This window comes from Lissotriton vulgaris, chromosome 5 (assembly GCF_964263255.1).
Source record: "Lissotriton vulgaris chromosome 5, aLisVul1.2, whole genome shotgun sequence".
In the NCBI taxonomy this organism is placed as follows: domain Eukaryota; kingdom Metazoa; phylum Chordata; class Amphibia; order Caudata; family Salamandridae; genus Lissotriton; species Lissotriton vulgaris.
The window spans coordinates 284807102-284829193 of record NC_141693.1 but is presented as its reverse complement, the minus strand read 5'-3'; the positions used below and the strand labels follow the sequence as shown (position 1 = coordinate 284829193).

Genomic DNA, 22092 nt, shown 5'->3' with positions numbered 1-22092 from the left:
TGGATTAAGATGGTGGGAAGTTGAGAGGTAGGATGCAAATGAATACTTACTTTTTATTATTTATTTAGGAGTTTAGTAAAGGACTGGATATGTAGCCTTGCATTTACTACAGAGCGATGAGAGACAGAGGAGGAGACCGATGGAGCTCAATTGTAGTGTTCCATTGAATTAGAGGCAAAACCTTCATATCCCACTACAGTATATTGCTTTAGGGAAAGAGTAAACATACATTAGGGCCCACCTGAACTCAATCAAGAAACTGATCAATGTTTTAGAAAACAAATCCCTGGAAATCAATGAAAACATCAATTGTGTCCCCTTTTGCTGCTTAAAAAGATATAACGAAGTAAATATATTTTATTCAATTGTACATAAGTAACTGAAGCAGCTAACTCCAGGGTAAACACTGGTATTCTCAAAATTATTTCAGAGGATGCAAATATTATACAACACAATTTTTTCCTATTCATACTCTGACATTATTTAATAAATCACGGGACATGGGTGGTTTTGATCTTGTGGCACTACTAACCCTGGCAAGAACAGTTTTTATATTTTTTTCTGTCATTCTCTTGGACCCGGGTCTGAAGAAGTTGTATCTCCTAGGGTAGACAAGGTCTCCTGTCTGAAGCTCTGAAAGTAGAGGTGCACATTTAGTTCTGGTCTGCACATCATGATGTAACACCGCGGCGTGAAGTAGGCCACAAGGACACCAAAGACACTTATTAACCCCGAGCCGACTTGGAAGAATGGGACATTCTTCCCCTTGGATGTCACATGGACAGGGATGAAAAATGCCCAAGCTATGAAGTATATGAGCATGGAGAAGGTGATATTCCTGGTCGTGGGGTAGGTTTTACCTGGGCTGTGTCCCATGAAGTTCAGCATGAAGCAGGTGATGGCCAGAACACCATTGTGAGCAATCAGAAGACCAAACCCGGTTAAGGAACCCTCTTGGCACTCAACTAGAAGAGTGGATGCTGAAATGTTGGGGTTTTGAACCACAACGGGTGGATTCCAGAAGTACCAGGAGAAGCAAAGTCCCACCTGGATGCACAGGTTCATAAGAACAGAGACATACATGTAATAAGGGCCACAAACACAGGTTCTAGGTAAACTCATGTTGGACACCTTCAATGATTTTGAGAGAAGCACTGAGAGACAGACGGCAAAGCTTCCGGAAAACAATGGCTGCCGGATTCGACACTGGAGAAGACTTGGTTCACCAATGAAGAAGTAGAAGCTGCAGCAGACACATGTTAAAGAGAAGAGCATCAGGAGTGATGGGAGGAATCCTGCGCTGTGGACAGCTGGTGTGTGGCGCTTCCAGATGAAGATGACGGCAATGGCTGCAGCGAGCATAAGACCAAGGGCTGTCAGGATGGCCACCAGGATGCTGGCCGCATCCTCCCAGCTTGGATACTCAAGGGTCCGATCCCGGCATTCAGTGCTCTTCTCATCAGACCACTGGTGGGAGGGGCAGGGAGTACACCTATGAGGATCTAGGAAGGACACAAACGGAAGGAATTTAAATAATGTAGAGCATCTCATGCACAGTCAAGTTATGGCAACACTACCTGGAAAATGCAAACCAATCAAGCTGCTTTTTAAAATATTATTTTATATATAATTTTCATAGAACCAATGACAACTTCAAATGAAATGCCAGATATATGGCAATCTCATATACAGAGAAAAGTTTGCAGGTCATTGATGAATGTTGCATATAAAAGGTTCACATTACATACATCTTGCAAATGGCAGCAATCAGTCTCTCTCTCTACATCATGGCATCTGTAGATATCAGTGTAATGTATTAAGTGTCCCACAAGGACCTTATAGTAGTCAGATTTCTCTACCTAGTTCGGATGGGTCCTCAAGTATGTATGCAGTATACACCATACAGTTACTGATAGGGATCTGATGCGGAAAGATGAGTTATATATATATATATCACAAGGATGAATATTAACAAGATGGATTGAGGAAAATTGTTGCAGAAAGCTGCATCTCAAGTTCAGTCTTGTAGTATTGGGGAGACCATGACATTTCTATAATAAAATTGGCCAGAAGTAGCACCAGAGCAATCAGCTTTCTCTTTAGCCTTGGAACCTCAGCTAGAAAGCCCAGTAATGCAACCAGAGGAGTGATGGTGACTTGAAAATGTTTGGACATAGCGTCAAAAATATTAATACAATAGTCTTGAACACCAGGACAACCGAACTACCGATGTAGAAAATCAGGCTGCTGAAGCACCCATCTGAAACAAGAGGACTCGTCGCGGGATTGTTATTGTCATTCGCATCAGTCATAGAACACGTGTGTCAGAACTTAGTAATGCAATAATTTAAGGCTGTAATTTAAAGAGATGCATTCAGCCTGGGACTTCTCAAATGTTTAGCCCATAGTCTCCGTGCAGGGTGTGTAATGTACAGACAAACGTTCACTAACAAACTCTACAGCTAAGGAACACAGTGCTAAAGAATGATGATGGATTAAACCCAGATCAGTTGACTGGGGGTGAGTGCTTGCAATGTTCAACACTCCGTCCATCATCTCCTTTGGTTTTGCTTTGTTCGCCCTAAGTTGGCAGGATATGCCCAGACGTGGGTCACTTGATCACTTTGCCTCTGGATTCAAGCTAGCCTGGCTGATGACGGCTGATTAGCCAGAAACCGGTCCCAGGATGCTTGTTTCCGGTCCAGGGAAGATATGGCTTGGCAGTTCGGGCTGAACTGTTCCCATGAGGCACAGGGTCAGACTGATTTGCATATGGCCATGGCTGAACTAGGGTGGCTGAGTGAGCTAATGATGATGGATTAAACCCAGATCAGTTGACTGGGGGTGAGTGCTTGCAAAGTTCAACACTCCGTCCATCATCCCCTTTGGTTTTGGTTTTGCCTGTTTCGGCCAAGCATTATTCATGTAAATGGAGTGTATTTAGCAGGTTCAGCAGGAACATTGCAGCATATGTTCCTCACTTTCTATTTTCCCAGAAATTAGATCATCATCTCGAATGGGACACATCCAAATCACCCCTTCAACGATGAAGTGACAAAAAAAGAACTCCCCGGACAAATTACCTAATCTATATCATTCTCTTTTTTCAGTGCACCCAACACTCTTTCCACAATAGCCAGGGGAACATGGAATTACCCATCTGCAGGCCAGCTGGAGAATATGTAGAGGTGTAGCCTGTTTTGCTGCCAGCTGATCTCCAGGTCCATGCAGTACGTCTCAACAAATGCATTAGCCAGGCTGGTTTAGGGAGCTTGACAGCCACTATGGATTGAAATGTGCCTGTGTCTACGTGGTCTTCAACAGACAGGTGTGGATTGCATCTATATGGACTATAAAAGTATTTTGCAAGATGGGCTTATGCCCCAAGATAATAATATTCTAGGTCTGGCACCAAAAAACCCTCCCTTTTGAATGGAAGTGATAAGCTGGCCCATTTAAGGCATGGTTGTTTATCTGCTCATTTTCAACCTTAATGAAGAGCATAGTGGTTTGAAAAAGCACTATACAGCAGGGTTGGTACTCTCACCATCGTAAGATAGTAATTCACCTTGCTAGGGAAAGCGGGAGAGTGATCAATCGCTCTACTTGGGATGTGAAGTGTTCCAGTGCAGGCACATAACTGTCTGATAAAACCACTTCCTAAACTCTATGTGCACATTGCTAGGTGTCCATGTCTATGAGTTAAAGTTATGGCTCACTCTCTGTAATTTTTTCTACAAACCCACGTCAGAGGTCCTACTGGGTCTTTAGCCTTCAACGAATCTATGTGCCTCTGTGTCTTTACTCAAGAATCTTACCTCACCGTCAGCTGTCCATCCAAATGACAGATTTGTCTGACTAATTTCAGCAACTGTGGAGCTACCATGTTTTTATACACTTCTGAAGATCAGATACAGGCTTGTCTTGACAATTTAGCTGATCCCTAATGGGTTTAAGCACTCTGGTCCGCTTTGGCAAACATATTCTGAGAATATGCACCCTACCCTGCTGCATCCAGCAGACTCTCTGATTCTGATGGAAACCTAAAGGTAGGTAGGATCCCCAAAGTCATTCCCTGGTACAGTAAGACAGGAGAGTGATCCGAGAGAGTATGTGGCAGATAAGACACGCCATTCATCCATGGGGATAAGTGTTCTGCCAATTGCCACATTTATACCCTTGAAAATTAATCTTGGATCAATGACTAGAAGACCACACATGTTCCTCCCCATTATGTGGGTTCCACATTTTTTCTAGATTAAACATCACTATCAACTGAAGGAGGACGCCATGCACCCTGGTGGGTTGTGCCATATGTGCTGTGGATTGGTCCCTGTTATTGTCCAATATAATATTGAATGCCCCAAAATGTATATGAGATGTATTATATTGATGGATCACATACAGTACCCTGTCAAAAGATTCTGCCAAGTCTGTTTTGAGAGAGTAACTTGCAAGAAATGTGATGGGAAGACCTCAGTCTTGTCTTTTATCAACTGGGGTTCCTGATTTCATCACCTACAAATGCTACAAAAAGTGATCCCTTTGCTACCAGAAGGGAGTAGAAGATCGGTGAGTTGTGCTGTTTTCTAATACTGCTGCAACTCTTTGTGTTTAGGGCTTCCAAATAACGTGCTTCAAAGCCTACAACAGATACAAAATGTTGCAGTTAGAGTGCTGCTAAATTGATCTCCGGAGTGCAGCATATCAGATCATTTAAAGACCTTACATTGGCTCCCTGTCCAAATAATTATTAGGTTGAAGACTCTTTGCTTGTATCATAGAGCTTTGCATGAGACAAGACTGATGTTTATTCAAAATAGAGTAGGGTCCGATTCACAAAGGTAAACTTAGAGCTGAAGTCTAAGTTTAGACTTGAAGTCCAGGTTTAGACCTGGAGTCTATGTTTAGATCTAAAGTCTAAGGGCCCGATTCACAGAATGAACTTAAGACTCAATCCTAAACTTACTACTATTTTGGTATTCACAGAATGCACTTACTCGTTTCGGTATTCACAGAAGGCACTTACTCATTTCGGTATTCACAGAAGTTAGTAGTCCTAACTTTAGGACTCCTAAATGCCTTCTGTGAATACCGAAAGACTTAAAATTAGGATTTTTCTCAATTTAGTAGTAGTAAAGTTAGGACTCCTAACTTTATGACTCCTAAACTGAGAACAATCCTAATTTTAAGACTTTCGGTATTCACAGAAGGCATTTAGGAGTCCTAAAGTTAGGAGTCCTAACTTTACTACTACTAAACTGAGAAAAATCCTAATATTAAGACTTTCGGTATTCACAGAAGGCATTTAGGAGTCCTAAAGTTAGGACTACTTACTTCTGTGAATACCGAAATGAGTAAGTGCCTTCTGTGAATACCGAAATGAGTAAGTGCATTCTGTGAATACCGAAATGAGTAAGTCCATTCTGTGAATACCAAAATAGTAGTAAGTTTAGGATTGAGTCCTAAATTCATTCTGTGAATCGGGCCCTTAACAGTCCTGCCCTACGCTTATATTAATTTTGTGTTGCTCACAATTCAATTTATGACTTTCACACCATGACCACTAACCCTAAAAGGTAGTTGAGGACCTGAAGCTACTTCTTACTGGTGCTTACCATCACTGATGTTCTGGAAGAATCCAGCCGGACAACTCTCACATTCGTAACAACAAGAGTTGTATTCCTTCACCCTCTTCATCTGGCCTGGCTGACACTTTTGAGAACAGTTGGATGGAGGGGCCTCAGAAAAGAAAAGGAAAAAAATGAATATTTATGGTATTATCAATAAAGAAAGCACTTTAGGTTACACTCAGTATATGGAAAAACATACTTTGTACAAACCATTCTTTTAGTAATTTCACATGTTTATTTAAACATTTTCTGAGGTCTCGCCAGCGACAACGCTTCCACTGCATGCCCTCCCACTTGCAGGAGATATTGTATACAACAAGGGGCTTGCAGCCCGCCTACTGCTTAACATTCATTGGCTTCACTGTCACTCTTACTTGCTACATTCTAATTGGCCAGTGCGTGCTGGCTTTACTTCCTCTCCTTTTCGTTGGACCAAGTACTGATCGCTTCAGCTTGATTGCTTTCTTTCTTCTGAGCGCGTTATTTGTGATTGTGGTATCATTTTTATTTTTTATTTTCCTGTTGTCCTTGTTGAACCTCTTGCCATTTGTGGGTATGTTTTACGATGCCACACACACACTTCAAAGAAGCCGTTTTCTCCTTTCAAATGGATGTTTATTGTTCCAGAAGATGTTATCTGTTTTTATTGTGACAACAGATGTTATCTGCTTCCAAATGTACATTCACTAAGACATGAACATGGGCACAATTGCTTTCTTTATGTCATAGGATTTTTCTGTTACAGGATTTTTTGCTAAATGACATGGTAATTCATCTTTGTCATGCAAGGGGAGATTAACTGGTTTTCTCGTAATTACCGAGGTGTTGTGCCGAGACCTAACAAGAAATGGCAAAGCAAATCGATCTTGCCATTGAGACTACTTGCTCTGCTATTGCCTTTTTGTTCCTGTTGTACAGCATGGGCATTGCTGACTTTGGCAATGCCTTGTAGCCATGCTGTATAGCAATGTGGCCGATGAGCAGCACGGCTAAAAATAGTAATTAAAAAAGAGACTATGATGCATCCAGCGCTAATGCGCTTTAAAAAAAGTGCACTAGCCTTGACTACATAATAGTGCTTTTTAAAATTTGTTTTGGCTACACTGCAAAGCAGTTACGTTGCTGTACTCCATGGCTACACAACATTGCCAAATCCAATAGCTCTCATAGGTGAGACCAATTGGCTTTGCCTTTGCTTGTTTATTGAACTGACTTTGTCCATCCTTGACTTTTAGCCCCATACAAACCACACCCCCACGAGTAGGAAGTACCAGTCCAGGGAGTGTGTTTCAAAATTTTCCCAGACCGAAGTGGCTATGCCCAGTAGCAAACAGTTCGCCCAGCATTTTCTCATAAAAGAATACCATATACTATTGTATTCTGCTGTATATATGGCAGTGGTTAATTTGTAAAAATAAAAAGTGCAGGGTCTCTCGTTAGGAGGCAGCTTGCACCAGCCCATTTCTCCTGTTAGCGCGGCCTAAAACAGAACTCCTGTGCTTACAAAAAATGAATGTGTCCATGCTCCAATACCTCTGGCTAGAGTTCGCTCTATAAGTGCCGGTGTTCATTATTAAGCGATGGTGCTGAGTACCGCAAACCTGTGGCTCAAATTAAGCACTGATGCATGGTCAACTGATGTTTCAGAGAAAGCATACAGATGTAATAAACCACCAACGCGAAAAATCTTATTCCAACACAGTTTTGATCATATGTTGAGAATTCACAGTAAAACACATGGCCTAGATGGTGACTATCCTTCTGGGGTGGGATGTCCCCCATGTGCTTTAGATGGGAAAAGACCTGGAAGTCCCAAAAGGGGTATGGGGGGGAGCCAGGAATTCCTGTTCATGTAGAGACTGGGAGGGTCTGGTGTCTTACTTCAGTTTTTAGAAATAAGTGATCCCAATCATTCCATCAGAACTCACACATCCTAAACAAACCCTTGGAGGTGTGTGCTATGGGACCAAGCTTGGCTGCAAATGCAGTTTTTCGAAGTGGAGCCTTTTACGCGGCCTGAGTATGGCAGCACAAAAGGGCACCAGGGAAGGGCATGAAAACCAGAATAGGACAGTCCAGCTGTTCAAGGGGTGTGGCTCAATCATTTTGTGCACGATGCCGAAGTCAATGGACTGTAGATTAGAACGGAATGTGTAACAGCGGATTTCGTAAACTGAGTTCACCACACTCAAGCAGAGATTTACAAAGGATGAAGATGGTGAAGTTTTACAATCATTTGAGTTGTACTATTCAATTACCAGATTATTACTTACATCTATTTATGTGCCGGCCAATGAATGAAGGAAATCCCCAAACTTGAACTAAGATAGATGACATTATCTTCAGCATCTGTTTTGTTGGCATTGTACCATCGAAAGATAATCATGATGCCTTTGGGTCTGGAGCATCTGTACGGGTGGTCACCCTAGAGATGGCTTTCATTCAAAGCACCAAATTTAATGAAAAGATTCAGGGCCTTATTTGTGAGAAGTGACGCATACCTGCATGAAAACAGCAATATGTCCCTTCTCAATGCGCCCTCCTTGCGACATGACTGATGCGTCATATTTACTGTATGACGCATCATGTCGCAAGGAATGACAGATTATTAGAATTACTCATTCGAATTACTAGATTATTAGTATTACTGACGTATCTGTCGGTGCAAAACTGACGCATTGCTGGAGTTGTGTCGGAAGCATGACCAACTCCAGCAATGCAGGGAAAGGGCTATGAATATAGCACTGAGTCAACCTTACCCCTGCTGTGAGGCAGGCGTAAAGATTTGACGCAATGGCATCCTAGAAGTGGCACAGTGAAATCTTATAGATTTCAATGGACCACTTCTATGAGGCTTGGATGCGGGGGAAGGCCCACCCTGCATACATTATACCTGACGCAGGTATAATGTAGCACAGGGGTTTACAAAGTGAGGCATCAGCCTAGATGCGTCACTTTGTAAATAGGGCGCAACATAGCACATTCTTTATTGCCACCTGTGCATCGCAAAAAGTGACGCACAAGCTGCGCAAAAGTGTTGCAATGTCTCATAAATAAGGCCAGCAGTATTCCACTGAACTTCACAGAAAGCAAGCCATATAAGTTGTAAAGAATAGAAGAGGGAGTAGAGTTAAGGTTTAGGGGATACATTTAGGGTCAGTGGTAAGGGTCTGGAGATTAGGGTAAAGGTGGAGTTCAAATCAGGGTCAAGGTCTATAGTGTGCAGAAGTAGCGTTATTGGTATGGCTAAAGTTTATAACTCATCCATGTGGTACTTCTCAATCCTTTCTCTGGCTTCCTCCACATTTTTGACGAGAGAGAGAGAGAAAGAGAGAGAGAAAGAGAGAGAGAGAGAGAGAGAGAGAGAGAGAGAGACCGCGAGACCGTGCCAAACCAATGGTGGCAGTTCGGCTATTGCCGCACTGGCGGACCGGTGACCACATTACGAGTTATGTGGTTGGACTGCTATAGGGCCGCTTCTGGCATTCTTGCAGCTGTCTGAGACCCATAATATGCTTGGCGGTGCCTCTACAGCACCGGCAAGTACATTATGAGTTTACTCACGCCACAGTTTTCATTTCGGTGAGTTTGCCATGAAAAGTGTGGGAGTGAGGAAACTAAGGGGCCCCTACAGGCACCACTGGGACCTCTTTGCACTGGGGTGCATGCATGGGGGTACATGTTGTGCCCCCTGTCTGTTTTCACCCCCAGTTCCAGCAGGGCAGGGACTGCACAGGCCATACCGTGCTGGAACACGCTGTGGCGGTTCCATGGCGGTGCCTTTCTAAGGCTTACATACAAGCCTTTTAAAAGGAACCTCCATGGGACCACCGCTACAGGACCGCCCACCAGGATTCTACTCGGAATACTGTGGGCGGTCTGCATATGGGTTCGGCAGTCTTGGAGTAGGGCGCTGGCGTGGAGGCCCACTCCAGGACCGCCAAACGCATAATCAGGTCCTAAGTGATTACAGAACTTGCTACTAGGGATCCCTTAAAAGCCAAATAGTCTGATTTTCTTTGAATTGCTAGAATAGCTGCAGCATCCCAAATGTAAGTACATCTTTTCTCTGGTGGGATTGTAATCCAGATGCTATTGCTAACTTGGAAGAAAACTTTGTCCCCAAATTTCTCCAATCATGGACCAAAAAAAATCATGTGATTCCAAGACTCAGAAGCCTGCCTGAATCAAGTGCATATTGAGGGAACTTGCCACCATTCATGTGCACTCTTTCCGGGGTAAGGTATAATTGACACATGGTTTTGTTCTGAATTCTCCTTAACTTGTTGGCACTTGGTATCATGTGCGTATCCAGGAAGCTTCATTCCTCTTCTGTTATTTGTATTCCAGTCCATTATTAAAAGAAAAAAAAACACACTGAAATGCTCCTGAAGTGCAGAAAAAGTAAAAAAAACCCTGTCCTGTGCCTAGGAGAGTTCAACAATTTCCCTATTTTCCCAATTCTCAACAGCCATCTCGGAGGGAGATTATGTTTCTTCCAAAGGAAGTCCATACCTTCAAACGTTCCCAGCTAATGTCATCTGTAAATGTGTAAAAATATTGAAGCACCAGAACTTGCCCATTTTTCAAGAAATCGGAGCTCCTAAATCTAGCCAAATTCACAATGCTACATCATCTGCTGCCAATCATTTTTATAATAACACTATTAAAAGACCAGCAACGACACTAAATAGTAGCCTAAGTTAAATATTTCACTGAAGACATTATATCGTAATTCCTCATAGCTGGTGTGTCCATCCTACTAGATTGAATACCCTTTTAAGCTTTTGTAGACTGATGCACCAGCTCTTGCTTACCTAAAAAATTGTTCCTGGGCCAACAATTTAGGTTATGAAGTATTAAGGATTTTAGATGCACCGGGAGGACATGGAAAAATGTGCATTTTGCTCAATAATATTTTAAATCAAATTAAACAATTTGTCTACTAAAATATAAATCTTTTCATTTAGAAATTGTACTTAACAAAACTTAGTAATTCATATATTCAACTTTTGAACAATTTTGTTAACTGCGATTCCCAGACATTTAATGGATTTGGAATAATCCCTTTGTTGGAGAGCACGTAGCAGATAACATTGCATACATGCAGATGGTTACGCTTGATTTTTGCTATATTTGTACTGTACCGAAGAATATTCTTTTGTTGTTGTAAATATTGTGGAGAGATTGACTCCGTCCAAGTATAAAAACAAGCATTGGCATAGCCAATAGGTCTCGCCTTTGGGTCCTTATAAGTGTTTAGCCAGAGATATTGACTTTGCCTATGTCTTTAAGCTGTGCTGTACAGATGCTGAAAAGTTATAATAAAGAAGTGTCAGAAGCATGTTTGTTACCTTATATATGACCAAGAAAGCATTATATACAACTTACCGACCATATTAAAAAAAGCATTAACAATAAATAATGTCTTTTTTTTGGTCCTTTCAATGCTGCAAATTTTAGCTGCGCTGATTAGGCTCGACCTAAAAAAGGGGACTGGGTCTTAGGAAGAGAAGCAAAACACTCCCGCTGGGACAAGATCGTGTCAGGCAGGAAACACTTTGTTTTCAGTTTCTTGTTTTACAGAGAAGAGTCGGCAGGGATAAAGATGTGCGGTGTTTGGATGGTTGTGCGTTCTGACATCAGCTCTCCCAGAGACAGGAAGGTGTCCTGTAAACTCGCAAATTAGTAATCCCTCCTGGACCAGATACGATTTCAGTGAACATAAACCACTTCTAAAATATGAAAACCCAGGAAACGCACGCGAACGTAGCACTCAGCAATAAGTGCAGGTTTTTGCAGCCTTCGGTGTCCTATTCACAGATAGTTAAAAATCAGTGCATTCCCTGCCATCTTTAATAGGAAGCAATGTGTTCCGAATTCCAAACAGATGCCCACAACGCTTCAAATAACTAAAATAATAATTCATGGTGCAAACTCGGGCACTTGACACAGATGCTGCGATCCTAGCTTAAACCACTGAGCTGTCTCCACAGCAGACCTTTTTTGCTTCCAAGAATTTTAGGAATACCGAGTAAAATATTCCTCCTACGGGTATCCGTAATTTTGGCAAGTGTTTATGGTCCAGATGTAGGGTAAAATAAAATTTGCGAATCCTTAATAGCAAATTTTACTGATTCGCTATTAAGGACTTGCAAAATTGAATGTAGGGAGGAATCGCTAAAATATTAGCGATTCCTTAATATTCCTTTATAACGAATCGCAAATTGAGATTCACTAATTAGGAATACCTACCCATTCATTCCTATGGGCTAGGAGGGCCATAGGAATTAATGGGAAGATATTCACTATTTGCGATTCGCTATTAAAGAATCGCAAATAACGGGAGCTATTCCAAGGGTGCCAGAGTGTCAAAAGGACACCCTGTTACACCCCTGAAATGTGCATGTGGGCACATGTCGTGCACATACATGCCCTAATGGCATGAATATGTGCCACATGGCACTTTGAAAAAGCAAAAAGTGTTTTTTTAAAGGAAATTGCTAATTACCACCAACTTGAAGTTGGTGGTAACTAGTGATTCCTTAAGGCTAAAGTGCACTTTCTTTTGTGCTACTTACATTGCATTTAGGGGATCACAATTAGAGATTCCTTAAATGCGATTCCTTATTTTGCTAGTAGGTTTAAACTCACCTACATTGCTCGCAGCCAAATAGCGATCGCAAATGTGAATTTCAGCGATCTTTATTTGGCCACCTACATCTGGTCCTTTATCATTAAATTTTTTTTGCAGTTTTGTATAGCACGAATTGACCCGAGGGTATCAGAACGCTTTACATGAGCACCACTTGTATTACAGACGGACACATTCATTTTAGGCACGGGGAGATTAAGTGATTTGCCCAGAATGGAACCTGGTTCCCCAGCTTCAAAGTGGACCACTCTATCTATTAAGCCACATCCTCTTCCGACTTTGAGTGTGTCCTTGGAAATAGAAACTGCAGCGGAAATCGCACATTACTGCACCTTACCTCCACTTTAACTCCCTGATTTTTACGCCCGTTCTAGCTCAAAAGTATCACCAGATTTTAGCTGGTAAAATGTCTCAGAATGAAGCACTGGGAAGGCGGTAGTTACCATAGCTTTTAATTTCGGTCAGGGGGATGCCCCACTACCAGATGAAAAAGGAACGAGGATAGGGTCTATGCCTTATATATGTCCCAACCAATATTCCTTGCACCCTATAGATTGTTCAATTTCAGGCCCCAACTAAATGTCAGACAGAGTGAATAATACATGTTATGTAGAATGTGCCAAGTCCCCAAATTCATACAATGCTTGTCCTTGTTTCCACTGTGCTACTGGCAGTCGCTATAAATGTGCAATTTTCTCATCCCAAAAACACTTATCCTAAACACAGCTGCCAAAATCAGATAATCAGACTAGTCACAATCGACTCGCATGCGCTCCAACTCGAGAAATACATTTAGGGCAATAGAGGTTTATGGAGATATATGTGTAAACAATGTGTAAGAAAATGTAAATTCCGGTGCTTACGACGATAAGGCCATCCCCGAGTCTGTGGCTCTAAGGGACATAGGTCATTTCTCAGGAAGAAAAATAGGATTAATGTGCCAGGCACCGAACAGGTTGTGCAGTAAGATACGTCCTTGTGCAGTGCATGTAGTTCTCCTCAGCTCCTGGCACTGCTAGGTTGTTGAGCAGGCTGTTCAGGGAGCTATGTGCCGTATAAATGAAGGTCAGGGCAGTATCGGAAGATAGAGGAGGGGTGCATTGAGTTGGGACCCTGGATAGCGGAAGGATTCGCATAAGATACGCGTGCTGCTGGTGGAGCACCCATGAGCAAGCAGTGCTCGGCAGTGAGAGGTGCAGTACTCGTGCACAGCTAAGAGGCAGTGGCAGGTGTGTCCTTGGAGAAGCGACCCCTATCCGAGCGCGTGCCAATAACAGAGCATTCCTGGGCATCCGAGGGGGTGTGGCGGGCCCTACGCAGAGGAGTGTACCAGCTCAAAGCTCGTGCCAATAACGCAGAACGGGGCATTATTGGGCATCCGAGGGGGTGCGGGGTGAGCCCTACATGGTGGAGTGTACCGGCTTAACGCCTGTGCCAATAACACAGAACGGGGCATTCGTAGGCATCTGAGGGTGCAGGCCCTGCAGCGAAACGTGCTCTCAGAAGAGTGAGCCCACTCTAAGCGTGTGCCAATAACACACAACAGAGCATGTGTGGGCATCCGACGGGTACCTCAGCATAGGTGCGCGGCTGTAGCATGAAGCAGAGCAGGCTCAGCAGTGAGGCGTGTCCTTGGGGGAGATGCTGCAGCCCAGGACGCCTGGCAGTGATGAAAGGCAGAGCAGGCCCGTACAGCCAGGGATGTCCAGCACAAACCGCATGGCTGTGCTAAGAGGCGCAGCCGGCCCCGAAGTGAGACGGGTACTTAGAGGTGTGTCCCAGTATAGGATACCTGGCAAAGGTAAAGAGCAGGCCCTGCAGTGGCACGTGCCCGTAGAGGGATATCCCAGTAAAGGGTGCACAGCAGTGATAAAGGTCAGAGCAGGCCCTGCAGTGATACGTGCCCTTGTATGGATGTCCCACTTCAGGACGCCTGGCAGTGATAAAGGCCAGTACAGGCCTTGCAGTGACACATGTTCTGATCCCTGGCACAGAGCATCTGACAGTGGCACCGAGCAGGCACTGTACATGGCAGAATAAGCGTGAGCCATGCAGTCGGGGTGCCCCACCCACTGCTGAACATTTAGCAGAGGAGAGCGCGAGCTCTGACGCGAGGTACATCCTTGGACCGCATGCCCCGGCACAGAGCGTGTGACGGACAGTGGCACAGAGCAGGCATGAGGCGTCTGTGGGGAGGAGTGCCCCAGTAGAGGATGGCTGGCAGTGGCAAAAGGCAAAGCTGGACCTACAGTGGTACTTGTCCTTGGCAGGCTGCCTCAGGTGAAGGGTGTCCTAGTACATGTCACATGGTTGTATTTGTAAATGTAGGCAACAGGACTAAAGGACAGTGAAATATCACAGGCACGTTCAAAAAATATATGTAAATGTGTCAGTGTAGGTTCATGTGCTGTCTCACAGTATACCCGCAGCAGAGGCAGTGAAATATCACCTCCCAGCTTCTTGTGAAAAGTTTACTCCCAGAGCGTTTTGCTCTCGGGAGACAAGCGCAGGCGCGCTAAGTAAAACCAGATGCCCCCTGCGCGCGCTGCTGGCTCCTGAGAGCAAAACGCTCTGGGAGTAAACATTTCACAAGAAGCTGGGACCTCCACATGCCTTTGACCAATTGCGTACTAAAGCCAGACGCAAAGGCCAATGGCGTGTGAACCCCACATGCACAAGCTTTTAGGAATGCTGAAGCGATTGCACGAGGTCGTTTTCCTAGTGTAGCGCATGCGCTGCGCTAGGCTCGACCTAAAGAGCAACATTGTTTGCAAATAAACTTTCAAACCCCTATTAAAGCCGGGTTACAGTGTATTATAGGATCTGTGCAGATTTTCACGCCTAAGGGCTTAATGAAGGAAGCAGATAATGAGGGAAAGAGTGGGCATCGCGGATAGCTCCTTCTCAATCTTAAAACTACCACATGATATGCTGTTAATTACCGGTATTCAGCTCACCAAGTCTGTGGGTTCTTCTCTCACTTTTATTGCTATGAATGAATCTACAATATGGGTGGTTCAGACTTTGTCATGCTCTTAATAAGAATGGTTTTATACCTCAAGAGGATATTTGGATAATATGCAGGCATGAACAATTACTACTCATGTAATATAAAATGCTGTTTACAAACTACTTGAGGAGGTGCCCTGTCTTTTCTATATGGACATCTCTGCCTGATTACTTAGATCACCACACATGTACGCCTCTCTTTTATTGTTAAACAGGAGTGTTAGGAAGAGAATGGCGGCATACCTAAACAAAATTTTAGGGATTAAGGGGAGGATAAGAAAGGGTTTAGAGAAGGCTAAGGAGGGGTTTAGGGTAAGCCATACACCCACCCACAAAATGATAAGCCCATTACTAGTTGCAACATGCACTTCTAAAGGAACTACAGCCACAAAGAAAGCACAACAGCTATACGGTTATAAATGTGTTCCAGCTCAGACCTGGAGTGAGTCTGAAGCTGACACATGGCTACTCTTAATTCCTGCAACACACTCCCAGAGGAAACATTAAAGACGGGCCTTTAAAACGACAAGAGAAATAATGTTAAATAGAATATTTCAACTTTTAAACTATTTATACATTTTAGTTAATGTTAAACAAAACTATATGTAATTTAAAAATGCAAGATTTTTTATCATAGTTTGTAAACCTTTATAAAATGTAAAACTACATTTAGCCTAATTACTTTAAATGTTTGTGATCAATTTAAAGATTTTTTTATTTCAAAGTATTTTATGAATTTTATAAGCAAAGACATTTCATTTCTGTTACAGGGTTAGCCAATCGCGTTTTTTATAGTCACATTTTGAGGTGTTTTGACACATATATTTAGCCAACACCACGTGACGTCGTTTGCTAAGAACAAGAAGGATAGGAAAGGTGAAAGCATAACTTTTAGTAATTTTTAATATGTATTACATGAAAATCAATGTTTACCATAGGTAAGATTTAAAAAAATATACTTATGCATTAATTAAATATTCAAACTAATTATTGTTTAATATACTTTTAAGTTAATAGTGCTGTAATGTTTTTTTTTATTCGTCCTAAGTTAAAAAAAACGTTTGTACTTTTCCCTATAATTTACCATAGGGAGACCTCCGCCTACAGGTGAAAAGATACTAATATAACTTTACACTTGTAAATTTGGCTTCACCCCCTGGTTTCAAAGGGAAGAGGTGAATAGCTAAACATAGTAACATTACTACAAAGTGTAAGAGTGAGTGTGAGTAAATTTACAAGTGTAAATTTATCATCAATGTTTCCATCCTCTCAGGCTTGTCTTAGTAGAAAAGAGTCATATTCTGTTTTTGTATGTGGATTAAAACGAACGTTGAGCATTGTTACAGCCATTGCAAAGTTTTAATTTTTGGATCTCTTCATGGTGTCTTTAACATTTTCATGCCCCTTAGAAAGTTATCCAATGTTGCTGCAACAGATTCTACTTGAGAACAAAGGTACAATGTGGGGGGTGAGAAAGCTTATGTCAACAGGCCTCATGAGATCTTCTTACCTGGAGCACCATCTTCCTAAAAAATAGTCATTGTGCATGCAGGTGATATGGCCTTGGAACATGACAACACATGTGCCTGCTGTTCCTCAGTTCGGGCAAGTAGTTGGATCCTCCACCCCATCACCGCCAGTTACTAAATGAGCGAGTGCTCTCAAAGGGAGACCTGAAACCTCAGTGGGAAGATGAGAGAGCTGCAGGCAGCACCAGGAACACATACTGGCTACAGTTTGTGACTGCCTGTATGTTTAGAGCAGTCTCTAAATGAGATCATCGGATAACAGTGCTTCATTTGAGCCGGTGGTTGCAGTTGGGGCTTACCGGCACTCTTTTTTGGGGACTGGCACTTATTTTCCCTCTTCAGTCTTTTACTCACAGCACGAGAGAAAAAAACACCAAAGGGCGAAAGAAAAAGGAATAGACAGAAGAAAAACAGTCACAAACAGAGAAAGCAGGATTGAAAAATAACCTGCAAGAGTAAGGTAAAGGGGCGCATAGGGTCTGGTGGTGGATAAAAGAGGCATGAGGTGAAAACAAGACTGTGCAGCAGTGGTACTCGGTATTCGTAGCTCTGGACGCTGGCTTCTGAGCAAGAGTTTGGGTCCAGGTAATTTATGGGCATCAGTTTGCAGTTGTGATGGCCTCAGCAGCTGTGCAATCATCTTTAAAAGTTTGTCTCTGGTATCAGCAAGTGCAGAGTAGCTCTTCAGAGCTTTGCAGAAAACTGCCTAGGGAAGAGTGAGTGTGCCTCAGGTCAAATGTGAGCCTGAGGGCTAATTTGCTGAGAAAAAGAGAGAGAGACTGTGTGTGAGAGAGAGAGAGACTCAGTAGACTCCTGAGGCGGAAAGCCGGGAGTTAGGACTTTTGCTCATTGATAATTTTAAAATTGAAATCTCTGATTGTTGGCATTTTATTCACTTTTTAAATAAACCTACCTAAACTTGAAAGCAGGAATCCTTTGGCTCCGCCGACTAGGCGCGGAGACTACATCGCTACATCGCTGCTGAGGCTGCTGACACTCTCCATGCCCACCTCGCAGGCGGGGCATTGGGGGGGGCGGGTCTAGTCAGCTGACGCGCTCTGCGTCACTATAGAAGAAAGACGGCTATGCCTCCGCGCAGCGGATGCGGGCAGTGGGTGTGCCTTTGGCGCACCGAAGGTGCGCCAAAAGTAAGCCCGTCTGCGCCCGTCCGCGGCATGCCGGGGCTAGGGGCTACAACCCCTATCTGTCCTTTGGCAGATTCGACCCCCCCAAGAGGGCCAGTCTACTCCTCAGCTGAACTCCAGGCTATCCGGAGGAAAGCCTCTGACACTCACGGGGATACGCTAAACTGCCCAAAAAAGCTACCTGAGCAGTTAGAAGGGCCGGTAGCATGTAGAGGCTGCACCTTTCAGGGTGATCTACTCATTAGCCACGTTCCACTAACGCACCCATTTAGGACCGCTCTTTCAGAGGGTTTAACTTATATTCTTTGTAATGTTCGATCCTTAGCCAGACACCCTTTCGAAATTTGGGACATGATAAATTCACATTCTCCTGAAATCTGCTTTTTTACTGAAACTTGGCTGACCCCCACCAACCACCCGATTATTAATATAGCTATCCCAGACAATTATAAATTCATGCACCTGGACAGGGTGGGAAAAACGGGTGGAGGAATTGCCATTGCATTTAAAAAGCATATTAACATCTCTTGGATAAAATCCCTACTAGACGATGATTTGGAACTTGGCATTTTCAAAGTAACCTTCTCAGCTTCTGAGAGCTGGACGGGAGCCTTAGTGTATCGGCCGCCTGACCCGAAAACAGGTTTTACTGACAGATTGGTAGATTTGATAGCCACACACGCCCTTGCAGCTAGCAAGTTCCTGGTGCTAGGTGATTTTATTTTCACGGGGAACTGCATTCACTCCCAGAGGTAAATAAGCTCCTTATTGATATGGAGCAGTTGGGACTCCTCCAAAGAATACAAGGACCCACTCATAATGGGGGTCATACACTTGACTTAATATTCACCAATATTGACTCGCTTAAGTATGACCCTCCTTGGCCTCTTGTCTGGACCGGCCACTCGATGATTAAGTTTATGTCACCCCCTCCCCTACGGGTACCAAATGGTCAGCCTGCCAGTAGATGCTTAACCGTGCAGCGGCCCTGGAACAAGCTCACCCCGCAGGCCTTTGAGGTAGTATTTCAGACGCTTCCACCGTTAGAGGCTCAGGGTAAGGCTAATATACTGACAGGATTTCACGAAGGGCTGATAAAGGCACTGGATGTAATTATTCCAATGAAAAAAAAATCCAGACACACCTTAAATCGACGCTCAGCTCAATGGTTTACCACTGAGCTTAGCCAGGAAATGTCTTCCTGTAAAAGACTGGAGAGACTTTGGCGACGAAGTAAAACCCCCCAGTCGAAACTGCTCTTTAAATCGGCTTTGACAGCCTACCACCGTAATCAACAAGCATTTACAATGCAACGGTTTCGCCTTTGCAAAAGTTAGAGCTATTGTCATTGTAAATGACAATTTTTTTTATTTATGTGTTGGTTTTGAAAACAGATAAATAAATGGCATTGTCATTTACAATGCCAATAGCTTAATCTTTCGCAAATGTGAGACCTATTGCATTTGCACCCACACGCACACACACACAGAGCCACCCACACACACACAGAGCCACCCACACAGGAGTGAGGGCGGAGGGATGGAGGGAGAGAGCAGCGTGAATCTCTCCGAATCTAATGAAAGCCCTTCCTAAGCCTGATGTATTGCACCTGGCAGTCACTTGGTCTGCTCTAGCTATTGAATAATTGAAAGGGTCTGATCGGGGGGAGGGGGGACCTTCCCGAGGAAGTGTCTCTACACATGTACATTTCCAGGCGGACCTGCTCGGCTCCCCCTCTCTGGAGCAGCTTTAAGTGTTCCACTCTTGGTTGTGTGTCTTTCCTTCCCTTGTTTATTCGTTTCCTGTCCCTTGCGCTCTTTCTATGGCGGGCGTTTTTGCGGCGGTGGGAGGCGCTGTCTCTTCTGGTGACCAGAGAGAGCAGACACGAGGGGCACAGATTGAGCGAGGAAAGAGGAGGGGTGAGAGGAAAAGAGACGGCAGGAGGGGAGAGAGAGTGAGAGAACGAGAGAAACCGAAACTGTAAGAGGGAAGAAAGAAAGCTGAGAGGGAAAGATGTGGCGGCGTTTGGTGAGGGGGCTCGGCTCTCCCGTCCAATCGGAGAGCAGCGGGCTCGTTTTCGGTCGCGTTGGTACCAGCAAGGTACGGGGCCCTTCGTCGGGGGTTTACTGATCCCGGCTCGCGGTGGTGAAGCTGCACACAGGTTATTTTAGTGCGCTCTGCTCGGGGAAGGCTCACAAACCTTCAGTCTGCACCAAACACGTGTCGATGGATTCGGGGGCGTTCCCGGCGTCGCGTGACGTCGGCAAAAGCCAAAGAATCTCGGGAACGCCCCCGTGTCTCCTCCGGCCACGACGGACGCCTCTCTGTTCCAATGGCTAGCCTCCATTTATGGAGCTAGCCAATGAAACAGAGGGAGGGACTAAGAGTACACACTAAGAAACATAAGATTTCTCTGGAGGCGGAGCCTAACGGCTCCGTTCCCCAGCGAAACCTAAAAAGGGAAGTGTTGCAAGCTTGCAAGAAAACCACAATCTGACTTCCTGCTCTAGGGACTCACAGCAAAACCACTCGCGCCTTCCCCGAAGGAGGGGCGGGCGGTGGGGCCGCGGAGTCCGTGAGGTCGAGTTAGCGCCTCAGACTGCGAAGCAGCGCTGTAGTCTTCTTAAGTCACCAAAAACACTTACAATGCCAGGCTAGAATATACGTGAATACCTTGAATTATGGGTGCATCCCGTCGAGATATCCATCTAGCCTTTTTCACCAAACACGGGCAAACACGTCTTTAGCCCTCTTGTCACTCTTTTAACAACGCACGTCACCCAACATAAATAGAAATGATGGTAAAATAATACATGCTCCTGTTACAGCATCAAGACCTCGACAAACTATCTCCATGCTAAAAAAAATCCAATAGAAATACTATGAACTACAAAAATAAAAATACAAACCAAAAATGTGTTCTGCTCAGCTGACAGCTACTACAAGAACAGTATCAAACACATGCTTTTGCAGTGTGTCGAAAAATCAAACATTTAAATAGAGTTACAGATTTGAAATCTTATTGGTATTGCCATATCGAGTACTATCCTATCCCATCGCAGTCTAAATGGCAACAACCTATCCCCATTGCTCATATTTCCTACATCACGTTGTGGGTTAGATACCAAGCCAAACAGAAATTAGGATTACTCGATTTTCGCACAATGAAACAGTGGATTTAGTTCATGCCAAGCCTCTTGATCCCCCAACTAATCTTTTGCCAATTGAAACACTTCACCTTATGTGGGGCGCTGAAGTGCTTGCCTTCATAAGCACTATACTACACCATGTCGGTAGTGTGGATAGAAGGTTGTTCTTTCGGTTTTGATTCCATGTGGGAAGTGCTTCCATGTTGTGCGTAACGACCACTGAGGTGCGGTTATCATGGTATGGGACACAAGGCGTAGCAGTGTGTTGGATGATGAAGCGTAAGAGGCAGACGTGCAGTTATTTGTTTTTTACCATGCTGGTACCTTGGAACTGCTCCATATGTCCCTTTAAAGCGTTTCATGTGATGTAGTGTGGCTATCAGATTAATGTGGCACTGGCACTCCCCAGGCTTGCCCCTTCATGCACAGGTGGAATATGCGCAAGCAGCATGGCGTTCTGGGGATATACCTATAATCAAAATACACAAGAACTCATTATACAGTCACGCCCAACTGTACTGGTGCTATGCAGTGAGTCACACTAGTATATGCTTCTCTGGAGACATGTTTCCTCACCAAAATGGATCACTGCCCCAAGTCCTCTATAAACCAATATAAGCAGTGCTCCAGGCTTACACAATCCAAGTACAGAGACCAAGCCTGAGCATCAGGTCCAGATCTGGGCATGAGTCACAGCATATTTTATAGTACTCATCTGGAGAATTGTGTGCGGTTCTAGATGGCACACATGGAGCATCATGACCAGTCCTGTGAAATACATCTCCAGGACGATAAAGAGAGACTGGAGACAGACAACAAAAACAAGACAACCATAAGGCCATAAAAGGGACATTCATACGCCAAAAGGAAATATAGAAGACAGGAAGGTACAAAACTGGCAGGCAAAGGCGTCAGAGAATAACACAGGACACTATGAGAGTCAAAGTTCAGATGTAACAGCACTAAAGGTCT

General features: G+C 44.0%; 1 protein-coding gene across 1 annotated transcript in view; it reads right to left on the bottom strand.

Moving 5' to 3' along the window:
- Positions 1-564: 564 nt before the first annotated feature.
- Positions 565-22092, bottom strand: part of LOC147710710 (taste receptor type 1 member 3-like) — a 126067-nt gene continuing 104539 nt past the window's right edge. The window contains exons 6-7 of the mRNA XM_086919382.1: positions 5619-5742; positions 565-1502 (exon numbers count right to left, since the gene is read on the bottom strand). Of these exons, the coding sequence (XP_086775508.1) occupies positions 565-1502; positions 5619-5742 (1062 nt within the window). The remainder of the gene's footprint in view (positions 1503-5618; positions 5743-22092) is intronic.